The 22,208-nt window shown below is 37.8% G+C and overlaps 1 protein-coding gene across 4 annotated transcripts in view; it reads left to right on the forward strand.

The window, feature by feature from the left end:
* tmeff2a (transmembrane protein with EGF-like and two follistatin-like domains 2a) overlaps positions 1 to 22,208 on the forward strand; it is a 58,926-nt gene that overhangs the window by 11,319 nt on the left and 25,399 nt on the right. For 2 of the 4 annotated variants that reach the window (XM_084420502.1, XM_084420503.1), the window contains exon 3: positions 17,162 to 17,291. In XM_084420502.1, coding sequence (XP_084276628.1) covers positions 17,162 to 17,291 — 130 coding nt within the window. Of the gene's footprint in view, positions 1 to 17,161; positions 17,313 to 22,208 lie in introns of all 4 variants that reach the window. The other 2 variants (XM_084420500.1, XM_084420501.1) reach the window with 1 other exon arrangement.

Consider the following 22,208-nt stretch of genomic DNA (forward strand, 5'->3'; position numbering starts at 1 on the left):
ATTTATTTTGCGTTTATTCATCTAGCAGATGCAACGAGAAATACAACAGTGCTCAGCAAGGCTGAATTTATTTGATCAAAGATAGAATAATAATATTGTGAAATATTATTACAATAAAAAAATCATTTTTATTGTATTTTTTTATTGTATTTTAATATGTAATTTATTCCTGTGATGGAAAAGCTGCATTTTCAGCATCATTACTCCAGTCTTCAGTGTCACATGATCCTTCAGAAATATGCTGATTTGCTGCTCAAGAAACATTTCATTATATCAGTGATGAAAACAGTTTTAACAGCTTAATATTTTGTGTGGAAACTGATTTTTATTTTTTATTTTTTTATTTTATGTTTTCTGTTTTTATTATGATCCATACATTTTTGAATAAGCATGTTGAAGTTTAAAAAAAGAAGTGTGAAATGTAAAATTGAATCTAGCCAAGAAAATGAATCAAATGCACCGAAGTATCCCTGCGGCTGACTGAAAGCAGAAACTGAGAGCAATGCAAAAATTAAAGTCAGTTCATTTACGTAAGTACTTGTAATACTTGTAAAAACTTTCTTCAGCACCTTATTGCATTGTGAGAGGTTAGTTAACCCCAATATCAATTTAGCCGTTTTTATGTGATTTTACCTGCTGGAAAATATGCAGTAAAGCAGTACAGTTTATGTAATGCAGTTTGTAGTATGTCTTTGGACCATGAATAAAACTTTGAAACCCAGGGGCACAGCATGAATCTCATAAATAGTTTTCCGAAACAAGTTTGACGTGGCAAAGCAACGTGACTATTAAAATTACTATTAAACATGCACGTCTCTGAAAACCGAAGCAGGAGTTCTGGAACAGTGATTTTAGGTTTTGTTCAGGATGTTTTCAAGTGTTTTGACTCCTTAAGTTTAGGGTCTTCTACAAGTTCTATAAAAACTTTATAGAACTGTATTCTATAATAACATTGAAATTTGCAGCCAGAATGGCATAATTACATTTTCTACCAGAATGAGCTTACAGAGTCATGCTAACCAGCCAAACTTTGAGCTCTTGGTCTCTTATATTCTTTTTGGCAAATCCTAGATCATTAAAGATTAACAAAACAGAAAATTGTTGTTCCAACAATGAAATGTTGTTCCAAGCCTGTATGACTTTTCTTCTGTGAAGATATTTTGAACAATGTTTCAAATGTTTTTGAATGTTTCAACTTACATAACAACATTGGGGTGAATAAATGAAGACAAAATGTTCTCTTTTTTAATATTTTGAAACTGTGCCATAGTTCTGTACAGACAACATTTTAGTGAAATCCAATTTCAAAAAGCCAGCAGAAAAAGAACTGCTTTTTTCCCTGTCAGATTTTTCCCTCTTTCTAGCAAATCTTTGATTGTCCTCATCTGGACATGTACCATCATGTCATAACGGATCGTGTTGTGATTCTGCATGTTCAGTCATGCCCGTGCTGATGACTCGCTGTGTTATGACACCTCTGATCCAAAGCTCTGATGCTCAGTCATTCATGTGCACTTTCATTGCCTACTCATGTGATTCATTAATGGGGGGTTATTGCTTAGCTCACAGACTGCCTGGGCTTTTTGTGATTCATTAATGGGGGGTTATTGCTTAGCTCACAGACTGCCTGGGCTTTTTGTTTTTTGGCTTGTTTGCAAGCTAGTTTATGGAATTGTCCCTTGCCTGTTGATGATGTGTGGTCTTGATTCAGTTTAACTGGATTGATCAGTTATCATAGCCATCTTCTCTCTGCTTGGCCCGTCTCTCAAGCACTGTTTCTGGTTGATACACTATCCCTCCGGCCATCATTGGATAACTGAGGTGTTGCCATTTTCAGATGGATGTGAACCGGTTGACGTAGCAAACAGCTTCTAGTTTGAGTTCTAGCCAAGGTGCTGCGCTCAAGTGAACTTACCCATGAAAAACTGCGTCTCCTTCAGTTCTCCTTTAGCGTGAACTCTGGGAATGAACTCGCAAGGCGCGCAGACAGTGGCAGAAGGTGGACGACTTCCCTCCGGGCCTTCTGCTGCCCATCATAAGAGCCATTTTCAGCCAGACCTCTTTGCATATATTACCATGCATTTGTGATCCTTTTATTCTTCAGTCATATGGTTTCACCGTAGCTGGAGACAGATTAAAAGTGGGGCTTTATTCCCTGGTGCCATTAGACAGTCCAACAAGACTATGACCATGAATCATATTGTACAGGTGCAATACCAAAATGTGCTTGGAGTGCCTGTAACTGCAAATTCCAGTGTCTTCTCATGTTTGTGTGGAGAAATAGGCCATGAGACGTTTTGTGTTACAGTGATTTCACTACAGGTAAAATGGTGTTTTTCAGCATGAGCACCCTATTTTCCTTACTTTGCAAGCACACAGTGTACATTAGATGACAATAAAAGGGTTAATGATGAAGGGATGACTTTGAATATAGTAATAAAAAGATTTTTCTTGGTGACTTCATATTTCTTTTAAATCTGGCATCTGTGGTACACCATCTGGAGCGCACACATGTTTGCTTCTTGTTTCTTGATTTTTCATCCATTTTGTATTACTGGAGTAAATCGAATAGAGTATCAGTGTACAGTCTGCTACTTTAATGTTTAGTATAACAATTGTTTTGGTGTTTTTAAACATTTTTAGGATTTTTCTAATGAGCAAATTGTATTATGACTGTTTTTTTCCCATTATTATTATATCCATTGTTGCAGAGTCTCCACCAAAGAACAAACAATAAAAAAAAAAAAATATATATATATATATATATATATATATATATATTGTTTTTCAGAATGGTCTTTGATTTAAAACTAAGGTCTGTTTTATGCAATAAAAGTTAATCAAACAACATTCCTTTTATAATGTAGGCTATTCCTTTTATAATGCATACCATAACAGTAAAATCATTATTGTATGACTAATGTAGAATTCAGGTTATGTGCAGTCACAGGTGTGTGGATTAATTGGCCATTTTATATTTTATTGTGGTTCCTCCAGTCAGAACTCAGAGTCAGAAATTAGCATTTTAGAAATGTGTTTAAAAGTAAAGTGTGTAATTTCTAACCCGTGGAAGATGGAGGTAGTGTTTGAAACCTGTTTAAAAATCATTGGTTTGGCAATTGCGTTTGGTGCCACTAGTGGTGTAGAAATCACACTCTTCTGCTTTAAATGACTTGCAGAAATGCATTTGAATCATTTTGGGTGACGAGCATTTCATGACAATCCATACATGAGTATTTTTTCATTCAGCCTATTTTTCTTTTTTTCTTTGCTCCTTTTTTCATGTCTTTCACCCCTAATAGCTTCTCTCCATGAGCTGCCACAGGAGATAACTTTCACCAATATATCAAAAATGAAGCAATTAAAATCCGGATGGAAGTTATTTCAGGGTGGAATTAGGTCCAGTTTCCTGTTTAAGTCAGTCTGGTGGGATTGGAAAATGCAGTCACACCGGCAGCATCCTGACTATGTTAGATGCGGGATGTGTCATACATCCATGTACACCGAGTCCCTCGGCTGGCATGTGCCAGACATGAGATTGGTTGGTGGTTTGGCAGCTGGAGAGTCGGGGGTGTGGGGATTCTACAGAGGTAGGTGATATTCGCTTGAGCCTGGTGCCACTCAGGATAGCAGCATCTGTATCAGTCCCCGCGTGGCTCCCCTCAGCCTGTCAGACGCTATTACCGAAGAGCCGTCTCCCCTGACAGGGCCCGGGAGCTCCTCGCTGGGAAGAGCGTTGCTCTAATCAAGAGCAGACTGCCAAGCGGTTACGGAGTGAGGCATGAGCCTTTCTGCCCTCCCCATAGCCTCCCCCCACCCTCATCAGAGGCAAACAGCTCGCACATGGGCATCCTGGGAATGGGGAATGTCACTCAGTCACACAATGGCAGGCATGTCTCTGTGTGAGGGGGCGCAAAAAATACATCATCTGGTGAGACATGCACCAGATTCTTTCTTTTTTTTTTCTTGTTTGTGCCTCTCCAGGATATCGTGGCTGATCTGCTTCTATTTTTTCCCTCCCATGACCCTGTTGGCCACCGTCCCTGAGAGCTGTCACAGATAATGTGCTTCTTTAAGAAAGCAAGCGTCGAATCCAAACGCACTTAGACATAGTTGATCTCTTACTTTCCCCAGATGAAACTGGAGTTAAATGAATATTCCAGGTTCAGTACAAGTTAAACTCAGCATTTGTGGAGTAATGTTGATGGCCACAAAAAAACTATTTTGTCTTTTGTCTTTAAAAATGTAAAGGTTATGGTGAAGCACTTAACTACAGTGAAGTAGATGGGGCCCATTGTTTCAGAGGATTTAAAAGCAAAAATGTGAAGCTTAAAATTGCTCTGAAAGCATTTACATCAATTTTCTATTAAACTTGTGTATTATTTGACATTTTCTAATTATCAACATCTGCTGATAACATTTTCAGTTTTGGAGAGCTGAATCGTTGTTATTTCTAATTAGCACTTCTCCGATGGTCACTGTCTATTTCGTGCACGCAATGTGGATAAGCTACAACGGGTAAACTAGGGCCAGGTTGACGATATCGGTTTCTCGTTTTTTATCAATCTTCATTTTGATGAGCCAAGATCGTTTTAGTCTTTGCTGTTTTCAGATGATCCATTAACAAAGCTTCACTGAACATTATTTGAAGTGCATCTACCATCCATTATTCACATAAAACATTGTGCTTTGTTATTTTGAAATGAAACAAAGTCTGAGCTTTCAAATTCAGTTAATGAAAACTTTGCCTTTCCATTATTAGTAGCAGAAATGCAAATGCTAATACTTTCTCTTATACCATTGGCATTTAACAAATACACATTTAACATTAACGTGTTTGAATATCTAAAGTATTTAAAAGCGAATACATTTGTTGCCTGCCTAGTGTCTAAAAACATGTGTACCTGCTCTTTATTTGAGAAAATGTGACTTACCAGACTACACTGTTGGTTACAAACTTTTGTGTGTGTGTGTTTTTAATAAATTCTTTTTTTGTGAGAAATTCTATAATAGGATTACATAATCAGTAAGATGCTTTCTAAAGTATGAATCAGAATTATTTTTCAGATTCATTTTTTTAATCAAGTTCAAATATTTTTTCATGTTGATTCATTTTTTTTCATTATGGAGAAACAGGTCAAAATAATTTTTTGTGGTAACCAACATAATGCCAAAAGTGCTGTTGCCTGAGCTTACCTTGAACTGTAATTTTCTTTTGAATTCATAATTTCAGATAGCTATCTCAAACCTTTTCTCACAAGGCATTTCAAAGTCCCTCCTCAACTGATACGAGCAACATTTTTGGAATGATGAGAGAACAAAACGCATGTGAGTGAACGTTCACCCTCGCGTCCTTGTGCGAGACTCTCCCGTTCACATTCCTTCACTGGTTTAAGGTCAACTCATCCCTTTGGTATGGGACTAATGATCTGACAGAAAGGCCCAGTTTTCCGTCGACATTCCCTGGAGCTTTTACTCTGTCACAAACGCTGTGCCAGACATCCATCACTCCACAGACCCAGCTGACAGGGCCACTCGAAGACGCTATCTCTGTCTTTTGTCACGAACCACAGGTGTTCCAGTGCCTGGAACATTAAGTCTTCTTAGTGCAAGTGCCACTCGTGACATCTGAGATTTTCAGATTTCAAGGTTCGGACAGCCTTGTGTTTTCCAAGGAAACGGTGGTTGGAGTAGTACCATGGATGTCACTGGAATTCAAACAGACGATGCCCTGACTTGTTTCTCCGTTCCTCAGGGCTTCGACTCCATCTTTGACAGATTTGTTCTCCTGATAAGGATCAGCTGATGTTACTGATGTTACGTTATCTTAATGGAAGAGAAAAAAAACAGACCGGGCAGACTTCTTGTCTGTGACTGTCTCTGTACATGTCAGATTGAGCTGTGCGCGCGTGTGCACGCGATGTCTGTTTGCTGTCACAGCCGCTCACTCATGGTGCACTTTGAGCATCGTTCTGGCCTCTCATGTTTCTCGAGTTGTGCTGTTTCAGCCCTCATAATGTGCCCAAGGGTGAAAAGAAATGCTACATAATGCTTAATGAATCAAATGGGTTATATCATGTTCCACAATGCATAATTAACTCGCTATGCCTGTTTCATCTCAAGCTGTTGTGTACCCACTGGAAAATAGACAAGTACACACATTTGCTTTTCTTACTCCGTATCAGATCAAGACTCCTTTAGCACTTCTCAGTCTGTTGGACCATATGGGATATTTTGCATCTGCACTCAAGAAACTCCGCTGTTTTAAATATGACACTCAAATTTCACAATTCCTCGTGGATATCCTTACATTGAGTTTCATTCCCTCACAGTGTTGTACAATAAACACATATGACAACCTCACTTCATTATTTGTGCGGGTACACTTAACCAAGATAGTCTCACAATCCTGGACATCCCAAAAAGTCTCAGTTTAGAAGATTCAGATCTTTGAATATTATCGTGTTGATACAAAGCACGAAAGTAAGTGACTTGTGGATGTTATTTTTTCACCTTGGCAGCGTACAACTTGAATTCACTTTTTTAATAATATTTCTATGATGCTTTTATCCTGTTGTTGGGACAAGAAGTAACCATTGAGAACATGAAAATAGCCACACAAAAAAAAGCTGCCATGATATTAAATTTGCTCTGTAGCAAAATACATTTTGCAGCAACAAAAAAATGTTTGGGTTCCAAACACCATGAGAGTGATTTAGTGATGACAATTTTCATTCTTACCCTAAATAACCCTGGGTAAACTAATGGAGTCCTCCAAAACCATCTGAATGTGGGACCAGAATGACTTCTGTATACAGCACAAGAGTGACATTTTGGTGGTGCAGGATACAAGTCGCTAGACTGCCGTTTTCTTATGGGAGTGTGTTGTCTTAACATGTCAGCCACTGTACGGTAGTTTTCAGTGCTGTTAGCGCTTCCTCGTACAGAACTGTAGACGCAGTATGCAGTCAGTCTTATCACCGCTCCGATCGCTTCTGCTGTTCACTGTGTCTGACTTTAATTGCCTGTCTTGGTTCAGTCTAGCCTTACTGCTTGAGAAGTTTCTTTGTGTAAGCTCAGGCAGTACAAGCGGTGCCTAGCATAGATGGATTGACTTGTCAGAAAGAGAACAGCTGATTTGTGCCACTGAATTGATGAATAGATCAACTAATAGATGGACTGACTGATGCGGGAATGAATGCCTGGATTTGGGAAAAAAACTGATGGATGGGTGAAAAACAAGGACATAATGGGCTGCCACTTGCTAGCTCTAATACTCACTCTAATAATGCTGCAACACTTTTCTGTTGGCTTCCTGCCTGTGATTTAGTGTGACATCAATTCTAGGTATAGTGTAAATGAAATGTTAAAACAGGGTAGCGCAGGTGTCTCTGAGTGATGTTTGTAGGGACTTTTTCGATGTTGCAAAGAAACACAGGCTTCAAAATAAGTAAAAGATAATGAGGGAAATTGGAGCAAAACAAGACCTATTTTAGCCAGAGCACAGCCCCACAGCAGCCCCTGCAGGACAAAACAGGAACTTCAGCACCACCAATGGAGGTTAAAATCAGAGGTATCAAAACACACAATGCATTACAATAAAGACTTTTAGTTCCCTTGAGCAACAAAGGCAAAATATTGTAAATATAATACATAAAGAATATTGTATACAGGAAAACCTGCTCACATATACACAAATAGCTTTGAAACACTGTCAAATCTTGGTGGTAGACTAAGAGACAAAATTCACAATGAGTATATGTTAGAGAGTATTTGGACCACTTGAGAGAAAATGTAACCCCCAATATGCCTAGTGGAGCACCGTCTTATTAAAAGTGCCAATCACCTGTTTGTTTAGTCTATGCACATTAACTGGATCGGTCTAAAGTAGCCTTTAGTGTAATTTGAGGTTAAGAGGCACAATTTATGATATCATTATTGTCATATTCCATTGCTATTTTGAAATACATTATTCTAGGTCAAGGTCAAAGTTTATTTATATAGCACCTTTTAACCACACGAATGTTGACCAAAGTGCTTCACATGTAAAGCAAAAATATAAACATTGTAAAACAGAACATGTCAAAAATTCAAACCAAAAACCTAAACAAATAAAAACAGAAAATGTATAATAAGCAAAAGATTATAACCTGGTCATAACCTGGAACATCACAAAAACTGCAATCCCATAGCATTTAAAAAATGCATACAAAATAAAACCGAGTTACTAATAAGCTTGAGAAAAAAGGTAGGTTTTAATTGATGCTTTAAAAACGTTTAATGTAGGAGAAGCTCTAATCATTAAAGGTAGTGTGTCCCAAAGTTTTGGAGCATAGACTGAAAAAGACCTATCTCCTTTTGTTGTCAAACGAGCTTTCGGGACATTTAATAGCAGCTGAGATGAAGATCTAAGTGATCTCTGAGGAGAATAAAAACAAATAGGGGCAAGTCCATGTAGAGCTGTAAATGCGTAAATTAAAACCATAATATCAATTCTTTGTTTCACAGGGAGCCAATGGAGAGAGGCCTGGATGGGTGAGATATGTTCCCTCTTTTTTGTCCCAGTCAGGAAACGAGCTGCAGCATTTTGGACAATCTGTAATTGTGAGAGTGATGACTGAGTAATTCCAGCATACAAGGCATTACAGTAATCAAGTCTTGAAAATAACAGAATAACAGTATCCAAATCCCTAAAAGTCAGAAGGTGCTTTAACTTTCGAAGTCGCTTTAGCTGGAAAAAGCTGGCCCTGACCACTGAATATTATTTGTCAAACTTCAGGTCTGAATCAAAAATGACCCCCAGATTTTTTTTTTTTTTACATAAGAGTGATTGTTTGATTGAAAATTCCCCAAGCAAACATTTGTCAATCTGCGGTTTGGAGCCAAACAGGACAGCCTCTTTTTGGAGAAAATTTTCATCCATCCATTCTCTAATATCCTTTAAACATGCAAGCAGGGAAGAAACAGAATCACTATCAGAGTCTAATGGTAAATAGAGCTGGGTATCATCTGCATAGATGTGATGGGAGATCTTTTTATGCTCAAAGATCGAGCGCAGTGGGAGCATGTAAAGAGAAAATAAAACTGGACCCAGGATCGAACCCTGTGGCACCCCATTCTCCAATTTTACAGATATACTCCTATTTGAAAGATAAGACTCAAACCACTCTAAGGCAGTATCACAGATGCCAACCTCGTGATTTAATCTTTTTAACAAAATACAGTGGTCTAAGGTGTCAAAAGCTGCGCTTAAATCCAACAGAACAAGGACTGCACAGTTTCCAGAGTCAACTGATAACAAAATATAATTTGTCACTCTTAAGGCGAGACACGGCAGGCAAAAACATTGATTTTTCATGCAGTGGTCAGTTTTGAGATTTTGGGCTAGTTTACTAAACAGACGGACATGCCGAGTTCCGTCTGTTTACTGAAGTCTGTCGTGACCGGTATCGTTGTAAAGCTCTGAGTCTCCTGCACAACGCTATGTAACCCAAATATGGGCATTTCCTTTCTATCATTAACCAATCGTGAATGTCCAAAGGGGGATTTAAAGCTAATGATGAAATCTAATTTAGAGCTATTTAAATATTTAAATGCCGTTTTCTCTAAAATGAGTTTTTTGTCATTCTCCAGTACAAACATCTCAGCCTATGTAGCACCTATGTACACCAAACTTTCCAGTTATACACTTAGCAGTATTCTGACGATATTTTCAGAGGGATCTGTTAATAAATCATTCCTGGCCTGGTTTATGTGACTTTTTTTATTTTTTAAATAAGGTGGAAATCAATTTTTTTAAGGACAGTGGACAGTATATTTTGATTTCCTAGGTAATGAAAGCATATATCCTGAAATCCCTTAGATATATATATATTTTTTCTTTTCATCTTGTGTGTAAACAAATGAAAAAAGAATTTTGCACCTGGCTTTATCATATGTTCAGATCTATCTACCGAAAATAAATGCAAAATCGTGCATATTTAATGAGATAATGCCTAATTTGCATAATTAAAAAAAAATTTCTAAAACGTGTAATACATTTTTTTATATACTTGTGTAAGTATATAAGGTGTATTCACACCAGGAAAGTCCGATAGTTCACTTTCTTTGGTCCGGACCGGATACAATGTTGATTTTTTTTTTTTTGGTACGGTTCGCTTTCACACTGCTCTTTTTGCAAGTGAACCAAAATTTGTAAACAAAACCACACGTGTGCTAAGGTCGTCCATTCATTGGACAGGAATTCTCAAGCAGGGAAAAGCAGGAAGTGCAAAAACAGGCTCAGCATGGAGATATTTTGTAATGCAATATTTGTTCTTTTACTGATTTGGTGTTATTCTCTACAAACGCAATATGAAGAAACTAATGAGCATCATATGATACAATGTCATCTATACGATGTTGTAATTAGGATTTTAAGAAGATGACGATGTGCTGCAAGACGGTTCCGGCGGAGAGAACATGCTTTTAAACCATTTAAGCGCGATAAGACAAACGAGAACGCTCTGTCTGTGAATGTCCTGATGCACACACAACGGGCAGAAAGACGCACAACAGTATCGTGTGCACAGACAGCGCGCCGGAATTCTCTTTCTCTTTCGCGCTTGAACAAACAAAAACACACACCATTATGCCAAAATGTCTGTTTTGTTAAGTATCCTCATAAGAGCAGTCAAATAAATTCTTAAAGGTGCAGTGCTTTTTGCAGTTGGGTCGGTTCTTGTTCACACCATAAACGAACCGTACCGAGACCACCTATTCAGCTGGATCTCAGTTCGGTTGTTTGGTCCGCACCCGAGTACGATTGCTGTATTCACAAAAGATCCGCACCAAGGGGGGAAACGAACTTGAGTTCGATTCAGTCGAACCAAACAAGGCAGGTGTGAATACACCCTCAGTCTCTCTAGACCCCTCCTTTCCGAGAGCCTACTGTGCTCTGATTGGTCCCAGTCTGTTGTGATTGGTCGACCGCTTATAGCACGAGTCAGAGACAAAACGATCATTACCATATCACAATTTCTGTTCCAGAGGCTTCCTCAGCGCATGATACACAGTATACGAACAGGAATGATGGCATCAGTTTTTCCATATCAATTCCAGCGTGAGTCTTCATCCTTTTGAAGTGCATGCAAAGTGGATTTGCAGCACTGAAAAGAGCGTCTCCTCTGCATTCGTTGGCAACACGAACCAAACTCTTCCAGGCCTCAGCAACTACAGTATTTGAAGGCGGGTCAAAGTAGACATTGTTCGCAGGCAGTCAATTAAGATCATAGCCTGACATTATGCAAATCTGTTACATTGTTACGTAGGTACATAACAGGACGTGAGACTGGAATTGCTGATGACTCGTTTCGGCAGTCGAGAATTTATTCTTTCTTTTAGGAGACAATAACTTTATTTGTCGTGCACTTTGAACTTTGCAGACCTTTTACAGTCACAAACAACTATATTATGCACTGCATGAAAGGTAGTATTTGAAAAAGCATAATAGGGGCACTTTAATCATTATAAACCAGTTTAAAAAGATGAGTTTTTAATTATTTCTTAAAGTTGGTAGTAATATTTCAGACTTCCCCTACTGAAGCAAATAGGAGCTGTACTTGCCTGTTATCTACATACACCTGCCTGTGGTGTTACAGAGATGCCAGTTCAGTAAACTGACTTGACTTAAAGGTACTTAAGAGCCAAATTGTGTAGTGAGTCATTTTGTTTTTTTGGGTGAAGACATTTGTCGGCCTCCACCATGAATGTTTGTGGGGCTGGCCTCTGTTGGGAGGCTCAATGCGTTAGATTGCTTTCGAACACATGCTGTCTGGCCTTATGTTCGTCACTTACATGTTTCTTTATCTCTGTGGTCTTTTTGCTCCTTCCTATGCCTGTCCCTCTCTCACCGTGTCCCTTACAGTTTCCTTTTCTCCCCCACTTTGTCTTAAGTTAACCCTAGAATGCAGGAACCAAAAAACCTACACGAATACTTAAAGAAAAATGACCTGTATTGGAATTAAAGGGACACTCCACCCATTTGCATTAAGCTTTGCATTGTTAGAAACCCAGTCATACTATTGAATGGTCGTGCAACACTCTCTCATTTTCCCCTGAGACGGGAGAAATCCGTTATTTACCTTTTACACTTCCTCCTACAATGACGCAAAAATCGTCATTTTGCGTCATTGTAGGAGGAAGTGTAAGAGGGGGGGATTTCTGTTGAGACTACAAGCACTCGTTCCTCATCTTTCCCAGGGGGCGGGACCCGCTCACGCTACAGACCTATTACAGATCAGTGGGTGGGACTTTACTCTCTGAAACTGAAAGCAATATCCTCCATCTTGTTTGAAGCTAAGCTAACAGGCGCTGTGGAGACAGATGTAAAGTTATGACAATAGCGGATGAGAGTGCTCAATATGATATAGAAGAGGATTTCGGAAGTCTGATGCTTGAATCAGGTGTTTGTGGCTACCTTTACAAGCCGCATTATAGCGAAGAGCCGCCGAGGCAGAAGACCTGCCTGCCGCGGACGAGGAGCCCGGACTGACTCGAGTTAGGGCGGACTGGTGGCGCCGGTGATCTCACTATGCAACTACGAACACAGAGATAGAGACCGTCTGCGGCAAAGAATTTCAACGATGACAATTTCTCCTGGACGAAATCTCTGAATCAGACGAAGACACGGACGTTTGTGTTGAGAACTATCCTAGTTTCGCACCGCATATGTTCTGACTGAACATCCAGGTACCATGCAATAATTCACCTTTTCGAAAGAAATACAAACGAGGAGTAATGAGTTCGCCAACTAACTAGACATTTTGTGTGAATGTGAAATGAATTTCAAGCTCTGGTGGTAGCTAGCCTTGTAGACGGAAGAGTGATTTCTCTTATAGGCAGATATGCGCTTTCTGGATTGGTGGGAGTGGCTTGCGGAGCTGTGCAATGTGGTGCATTGTGGGAGTTGTTGTCTTTCATACAAATGCGTCCTGAAGTTATTTTTTGTCTTTCCTCGGTCACGAAGGCACCAAATTCAAAATTTATTTTACATTTCGACTACATATATGACCCACTTTAAATAAAAAACAATGTTCAAATGGGTGGAATGTCCCTTTAATGGTTTTCTTCAAAAACATAAGTGTCCTATTAATTAAATAATTAAAATAATAGAAGATACACAAAAGTTTTAATATATCAAACATGTTTATTTGTTCACTTTCCTTTTATATACTGTATATGCATTACAAAATATGAAATTTATTATTTTTAAAGTGCAGTTGTACTTTTTCCAAACAAACTCTAAACTAATTTAGGCATATTTGGTTAGATTAAAACAAAATATTAAAGAAATCTCAGCATGCCAGGTCAGTTTGAACCCCTTTATGGATAGGGTTAAACTGGTATTTGTAATATTATTTACATTTTATTTTTGAAAACACACTGTTTTGTAATGTAATTTTTTACCTGTTCACTGGACTTTGTTATTTTTCTAATCTACAACCGCTAATAAAGCAGAAGTCTCACACTTCTGTATTGAAACCGAAGGTGGATGAGGAGGCAGACGGATTGGCAGTATCTTTTGGTTTATACACCACAGTTGTGAACCATGATTTTCTACTTGCTAGTTAGTTGCAGGTGATATTTATAATTTAGGGGGTTGGGTCAAACTCTTTCTAGAGCTCATCTGATTGGACAAAAATCTGTGTAGTGCAGGATGAGTCATCTTTATCTTTATTCCATATTTGTTCCATCCCGTTTCGGTCCATTGCTTTTTAAATGCAAGAACACCAGTGTGAACGGCGCATTAGGGGCTGATGTGTAGTTTGCGTAATTCAGTTGTCTGCAAACAAGAAAAGGCTTGTCTAATGCTATTTTTTATCATGGGTAACTTTTGAAAAGATCAAACATTTGCTGCAGTGGAATGGGACAGGTATATGTGTATTAAATCTATCATAATGCTTTTCAGTTTTTTCGAGGTCCTTTCATTCATCAGAATGCTACTTCAATCCTACTCCTCTGACCTGCAAGTGAAAAGCTGTTTTTTGTTGTAGCTGAAGTGTCTGTCTGCTCATTTAACTGTTAGTGTGTCAGAGAACTGAGAACTGAGAACTGTAGTGTGTCAGAGACTCATTGCTTGCCCTCAATTTATTTCAATGAACTTCATCATAGCTATAACTATTAACTATTATACTATCATAGCTATAACTTTTCTATCATAGCAAATAACTATTCTATCAACTTCTCTATCATTGAATTTTTCCTAAAAAATGAACTGCTAATGCACTCCTTCCCCTCAAGAGGTAAAGTTAAAAGGACTAAACCGCAGGGGCTCTGCAAAACAGGCGTTTCTCGGGGCATGCTGGGGGCTGTCTGGGGCTGGCCAGCCTTTCTCACTATTGCATCATGCCAGGCCAAAAGATTGATTGAACACTTGAAGCTGTAAAAATGTCACAAAAGGAAAAGATTTAAAAGGGGGTAATATCCATTTCACTCTCTCTCTTCCTACTCCTCCTCTCATTTTTTCTATGTTTATTTCAAGATCATCTCAATGCTTTGCTCTTCTGAGATTTCACTCGGTTTTTCTGTTCGGGTGTCTCGGTTGCATTTTACTGTCACTCAGTCTTTTCTAACACTCTCCGTCTCAGGTGTGCTAGTTGTGGATTATTTTTATCAAAGAGAACTCAAGTCGCATTTGACCTTAGTTGAATGAGAATTTTTTTAGTTGGAAAACAAATCTGTCATTGCTCAAGGGCATTAGATCAAAGATTGGCCCTTGCTATGTACACACTTCACACCTACAACTTTTTGGCTATCGACCCAGATCTTTAACCACTATGGCACACCAACCCCATATATGAATGTTTAGTCATATCAATCCATCCATTATTCATATTTAACATTTTAAAATAATTAACTACAGTGAGTGTTTTTCTGAATGAGTCATTGAATTACTTACTTGACTGATTCATTCAAAATCACTGACTAATTCGGGAACGAAATTTTTTTTGTATTTGCTTTGACTTTGACCAACAAAAATAGTACCAAACAAAGCAATGTGGTCTACACCAGATGCGAGTGACGATTCAGTAGTAAACAGAACCCATTATAATCATTGAATACTGTCTTTTGCAACGCAACAAGTCACCAACAGTAAAAAGATGACCAATTCTATTTCTGGTTTCCTCCACGCTCTTGCATTTCTGACACAAAGGTCAAATGGATTTTGGTCGTTTGCTTCGACACGTCCAGTTTAAACAGCTTCGGGAGCCGTTCACACAGAAATTATTTGTGCATTCCACTGCACTATACTTTTCTATTGATTTTCTATGCATACATGCGCTAGAAGGACGTGTTTGACAGAGTTTCATGTGCTTTGCAAAGATGTGGCGTGCAAGTTAAAGAACGTATCCATAGACTTTGCATTGTTTTCCTTCCCCCACCCTTCTTCTTGTGTTTTTAAACACAATACACACACACACACATTATATATATATATATATATATATATATATATATATATATATATATATATCAATTCTAAAATGAACTTAAATTCTATATGTGGCAAAAAAAAAATCTATAAATTCATTCATGTCTGTCTTTTTCCTTTTTGCTGTATTCCACTCATTTCTATTCATCCAGTATAATCATCTCCTGTAGACCTAGTTTTTCCCTTGTTCCTCCTATTTCACTCCACTCTCTCTGGATCTCTTGGCAGTGTTGGCTCAGAGCTTTCCCATCCTGCATAATATTGCTTCTCAGCCGATAAAACAGCGAGTACAAATCCCGCTCCAGAATCGATGGGCACAGTTATTCCTGTGACCCCTGCCAACTAGCTGGCTTCCAGCCACACAGTCCCTCAGCCAACATGTGAGCTGACAGGCCACTGCAGCCCTGCACTGTACCTGCCTCCCCAGGGGCCAGACAGACCCTGCCTGCTGGACCAGACACAGTGTGTCTCTGTGTGTCCAGGTGCATATGTGTGTGCGGTCTGGTCAGACTCATCCAAAATACCTGCGTGAGGTTTGGAACAGCTTCATTTTCCACCAGGCCACCCAGTGATTTTAAACTACCTGCTTCTCATGAAGTCAAGCTTTGGTGGGTTTTAAAGAGATTCACTGGAATATTTGAGAAGTTTTTTGGTGGATTGAAGTAGATTTTCTTTTGTCTTTCATTTTGAATCATTTTGTTTGTCATAATTCTGGGGATGAACTGATAATAAAATTATTTCTGTTACAGATTGAATCAATTTAAATCTGAATTAATTAATTATTCATTATGTTATGGCCTTAATGGCCTTTATGTTATACCCTGTTATGGTACAAATCGTTGTTTTCACATTGATGTGTAATTAATCCGTTGTTGTTATTTCTGTCAGATCATTTTAAAAGTCTGCAATAGCATTATCACTAAATTATTTTATTGTTTCCATTGTTTGCTTCTATTGTTTATTAGATTTTTTTGGATAACATTTTTGCGTATATTGTACAAACCTAAATTTCCTCTTTAAAAGTATAACCTTTTATAACCAAACAACCTGAATCCATAAATTTGCAAATGTTTCACGGGATTTTGTGATATATTCCTCCCTGGCGTTTTCTTACACTGTAATCTTTTTTTCCACCTCTTTGGGAACGTGGGCAGTGTAGTTGGCAGACTGTATTTCGACCCTTCAGAGCTCACAGTAGCTTAATTCGCATTCAGATCACACAATTCTTATTCTAAGCTCATCTAAAACTCCCAAAATAAAGCGGTGCAAAAACATCACAATTAAGCTGTAAGAGATATGTAGGTCAGTTTCATGCTTAATTATTATTCTTGCGTAATATAATACAACATGTTCTTAAAGAAAGACTCCTTTGTTCCCATTTCATGCTATACTTACATAAAATATGATTTGGAATTTATACTTTTTTTTTAAAGCTACTCGTAATATTAATACCAAGTATGTTTCAATGAATGTTTGATTATGTATTGATTTTTATTATATTTAAATGATACAAATAACATAATCAGATAGTTGTAATACTAAAAACGTATAATATATAATCGTGTTTATCCAAATGTTTTATGTTACTAATGCTTGTAATCTTTGACTTGAATTTTGGCCCCATGTTTTCTTAATCTAATATTGTTCTCATATATTTTCTAATGCTTGAAACCCCTCTTTTTTTTTTAGTGCAACATCGATTATGTTCCTGTGTGTGGCTCCAACAACGAAAACTACGACAACGAGTGTTTTCTGCGGAGAGACGCCTGCAAACAGCAAACCGAGATCCTGGTGGTTTCTGAAGGATCCTGTCCAGCTGGTACGTTCAGTCGTGGGTTTGGTGCGTATGTCTCTTGAAGGTTAATCCACAGCCTAATAATTTGCCAATTACATTTTTAACTGTGAGTATGAAGTTATCAGATTGAGCAGAATTTCAATTTATTCATCCCTGTGGTCTGAAACAGACAGAGAGGCATATCTGTGTTGTGTTAAACATGTTATACTTCAGTCAGACAATACCCATAATACCTTTAACAGGCTAGAGCTGTGTATTACTGCTTTGTGTAAAGCTTTGCTATGTTTTACAACCTAGTGAGCTGCATTCTGAGCTTTTTAAGGCATGAATGCTGTTCCACAAGACTGGATTGTTAATTGTTAGAAATGATTTCAGATAAACATCCCCCTTTTTTCTTTTATATTATGTTTGTGATTGTGAATGGGTGTTGCATGTTTAAGGCAAAGCAAAAACCAAATGATACGAGCGAAAGTGTGCTCTGTGGTCAGTTAAATGGTATATTGCAGAGAGTAAAGCAGATGTTTGGTGCTCTGGGAGTTGCTGAGTCAGACTCCATTAAACAGTGCCTAAACACACTGAAACCTCTAAAAATGATCTCTAGGGAGGAGAGGGAGTGGGAGGCGAGTATTTGTGCTTATGGAGCATCCAGAGAATGAAATGTTCTCTTCTCGTCGTGTGTGCCTGTTTGTGTGTATACAGGTAAAGTCATAATTCAATCCCAGCAGGATGTTGGTTCTCATTTATTCCTGAATGTTCGAGCATGTACTTGTCTGTAGGTGCTCTGTAAGGTAAAAAGCTAATTTACTGAAACAAGACGCAAAAAACAAGAGTCTTTGTCTCTGTGACGCTTGAATGGCGCCACTGAATCATCTCTCTGTTTGGCTGTCTCTCTCTCTGAACACTTTCCTGTCATCTTTTGCTTTTATTTCTCTCTTTATGTTCATGCATTGAGTGTACATCAGACCAGTCCGGTTTAAGTACCTCATGGATATAAATCTGAAAATAAAGCTACAATTGCAGTTGTGATCTTGTTTACTTCCACAGTGTTTTTTTTTTACAAATATCTTTCAATGGTTTGATTCCATCAACCTCACAAATCGGGCAACTAGTTCTTCTGAATTGCCTGTAACACCTTGGTACTTTGTAAATATTTCTTCATTTCCTTTGTTTCCTTCGCTATTGTATTGAGGAATTGAATTAACTACATATATTTTTGCAGAGACAAGTTAAGTTCCTAAATGAAGATCATTTAAATACATTACAATATTGTGACTGCGGACTTGCAGTCCTTATTATGAAATCCACGTACAGGTCAGGGGTTTAATTGCTTAAATTATTTATATATTTCTAAAAGTTATTTACATTACCATTCAAAAGTTTGTTTTGGGAAGATTTTTTTGTGTGTTTTTGAAAGAAGTCTCTTATGCTCACCAAGGCTGCAGTAATAAAAACAGTAATATTGTGAAATAAAACTTAAAATAACTGTTTTCAGAAAACAATTTATTTGAAATAAAAATCTTTTGTAATATTATAAATGTCTTGACTTTCATGTTTAATGTTTGAAATTCTAACTATGTTCAATTCAGAATTAATAGTGCATTTTACATGCATCATTATGTCAAAGATTAAATCTGAAGAATTTTTGGGGGGATTTCTGTCCAAAAAGAGCTTTATGTTAGACCAAAATAATATACCCGCAGCCGGATGAGTTTTTCACACTTTCAGCCCTGAGGGCGTTGAGGAAAGAGACAGAGAAATGGACTGCCTCACAGTTCTGATGCTTGTACCAGCTCATCTAACTCTTTGACACTGATTTCCTCTCCACTAATTCCCTGGCAAATGATCCAGCAGCTGACAGATGACCTACAGAGATAAGTGAAGTGTATCACACTCTGCTATTTTCTTTATTTCTCCAAGGCTGGTTGCAACTTGGCTCCTCTGTCTTCATTCATACATCAATATCATAACTGAAAGTGAGCACCTTCATGCACCAGGAAATAGAACATTGATTGTAATAACTGGAGAGAGTATTAAAGGCGTCATATCACATCATATTACATTTTTATAGTATGTCATATTTTCCACTCTCTGTGTACTCTTAGTATTAAATGCTGCTCTTCCTTTAAGAAATGCCATTGGCACGTAAACACGGACAGTCATGTGTTAAAGCATTCATCTGTCACAGTGTTTTTTTTTTTTTTTAGTTAAATCAGACTGCAATTGCTCAATCATTTCACAGCTTTACAGAGATGCATTTATATGTATGTCCACTACCGATCATGAGTTTGGGGTCAGTAATATTTTTTAAATGTTTTTGAAAGAAGTCTTCAGATTTGGTTCTGTGTTTGGTGCTCTCCATGGTGCTGAATACCATTCCGCATGTGTTGAGTGACGCTGAAAGGCATCAGAAGCGCCATTGTGCTTGTTAGTTACAATCCTTCAATTCAAAGTATTGTAAGCATTAAAAGTTTAGGTAATATTTAAAGTCTACAAGTTACTAGTCACTAAATTTAGCTGTAATCCCATTCACCAACAGTCACTTCCAATACTGTTTGGTGAAATCCTGTTATTCCCTTGTTCCGCTAAGTAATTTCACCTCCATTACTGTGTCAAACCTCCCCTCCATCACACTTGGCTACTAAAATGCTACTAGAGTGTTGCTTAGTTTCCCAAAATGAGTCCTTGATGTGCTCCGCTGACACTGTGCCAAATATTGAGAAGTATCACAGAGGTGAGTATATGCTTCTCTCTTTTTTTCTGGCATTGATAAGTGGGCTATTTACCTCACAAACGGTAGCGAGTTCACCGCTGTGCTGCTGTAAGATCAGTGTGAGTAATGCACTGATTAAGGAGACGGGCCAGTGCTTATATTGAGTTTTCAGTGCGGCACAGGGCAGCTAGCCATTAGCTTAGTGGTGCGTAACTGTAGAGAGGAGTAGGCACTTCATTTTCGACATTAGAAATGGAGGTTAAGATAGCCTTTCTGCGTAATCGCACTCCACATAGTGCTAAAGTATCTCATATGCAGGGAGTATGCTTCATATTCCAAGAAATGTCTATTTCTTTCTCAAAACATTCACATAAACTGAGGACTGCAAGCTCAACAGGCTGTTTTATCAATTATTCTTTGTGCCTGGTACTGATGTTACTTGATGTACATGTCTGTCAAGCGTGCTGTTCTTGAAATAGGTAATTGTGTGTTGTAACAGCGGCCGTGGCATGTTAAATCACAGCTGCATTTGTCTCTGCTGACAGAGACCATCTGCCTCTGAGCCACGAGCTCAAGTTTTGTTCAACCCGTGGCATCGTGGGAGCCCGAGGAATAGTGCAAAGTCACCTCATCACACATTCTTCCTGATAAATGACAAAGGCAGAGGAGATGCGTAACCCGCTGATACCTCTGAATGAGAAGCAGGTCTCTTACTTTAAATAAGACTCCTGCCATTGTTTCATGCCCGCAGACTCAGCAGAGTCCAGTCTCACAGGAAGAAGTGTGCCGAGAAACAGGCTGTTCGTCTCGCTTTACTTCCATCCTCACTGTGAAATAGTCTTTTTGATGTACTAGGGAACTTCTTGATTTTTTGAGGCTGTGGAAGGTTTTCCACTTTTTTGATCCAATGCTTCTGGACAGATTCATTGGTTCTGTATAATGCTTTTATGTTTTTGTCTTTTAGGTCTTCAGTTTCTATCAGGAATTTTGAATTGAATACAAGGATGGAAAATTATAATTGATGATTTATGTTTATGCATTCTTGATTGTAGATTATATTTTAAATAGTTTTAACCCTATAAATATACTAACATATAGATATATAGACCCCATATAGATATCATATTTAAATATAGCTTTCTAATATTCATTTAGATATATTTATTTCAGTCATCAAACATGATCATCAAAACATTGTTTAATGTACTGTATACAGCCTGCTCTCTGTTATAATAAAAATCAGTTCGATTTTAATAATATTCTTGCTAACATATTAATTAATTATTCGTGATAAATGTACATGTTTTTTGTCTACATTTTCAATAGATAGTTTGATTACAAAAATATTTTTTCTGACTATTATTTATATGCCAGACTTTAGAGAGTTAACTAATTTCTAATTGTATACACGTACACAGGTGATACTGTTGTGCAAGCATATCAAATATAGGCTACAGGTGAAAGTATTTTGACAGGTTTAGACCTATTTTTTGTATTAAAGCCAAAGCTGAGCGTTTAATGTCCAGATGGCTAGAGAGCATCTTTTAGATGGTCAAAGACAGATTGTGGGCGACATGTCTCTGATTCAAGAACGTAACTGTCAGGCAATTAGAAAAACTGACAGCAAATAAATCAGTTTGAACTTCTGTGTGTGTGTGAGTGTGATTCCGTACTAGGTTATTTTCTTTAAAAATAGAGCATTTTATTTTGTCTAAGGGATTGAGGATGGTATTCATGCTTGATCTAACACATAGCCCTACACAGGTAAATTGTAGTATGTATGTGTTTGAACTTTGAAGATGCATATGGTTTTATCTTGCTATCAAATCCAAATCTATTTATAAAGCACATTAAAAACAACAGTAGTTGACCACTGTGCTGTATAAAATCTTGCTAAAAATAGACAAAAAAAATGCATATAAACAATTTAGACTGCAATGCAATAGAGTAGAGTCCTCAAAAATAAGAAACTAATCTGAGGGAAACCGGAAGACTACCCTTCCCTCATTTTCACTTGAGTGTCATTTTGTACCTTCATATCCAGTCAGAGGACATACTGTAATTTACATTATAATACTTGATTTAGTCCCAAATATTGTGGCAATATTGTGGTTATAGTTTCTATGGTTTCAGTTGAAACACTGAATCTGAATCAGACTGTGGTGAATTTGAGTGTATATGCATTTGTATTATCTCCCTCTTGTATCATTTGTACAGCCCACTTCTGCCTA

This window comes from Rutilus rutilus (genome assembly GCF_951802725.1).
Source record: "Rutilus rutilus genome assembly, chromosome: 10".
NCBI classification, from domain to species: Eukaryota; Metazoa; Chordata; class Actinopteri; order Cypriniformes; family Leuciscidae; genus Rutilus; species Rutilus rutilus.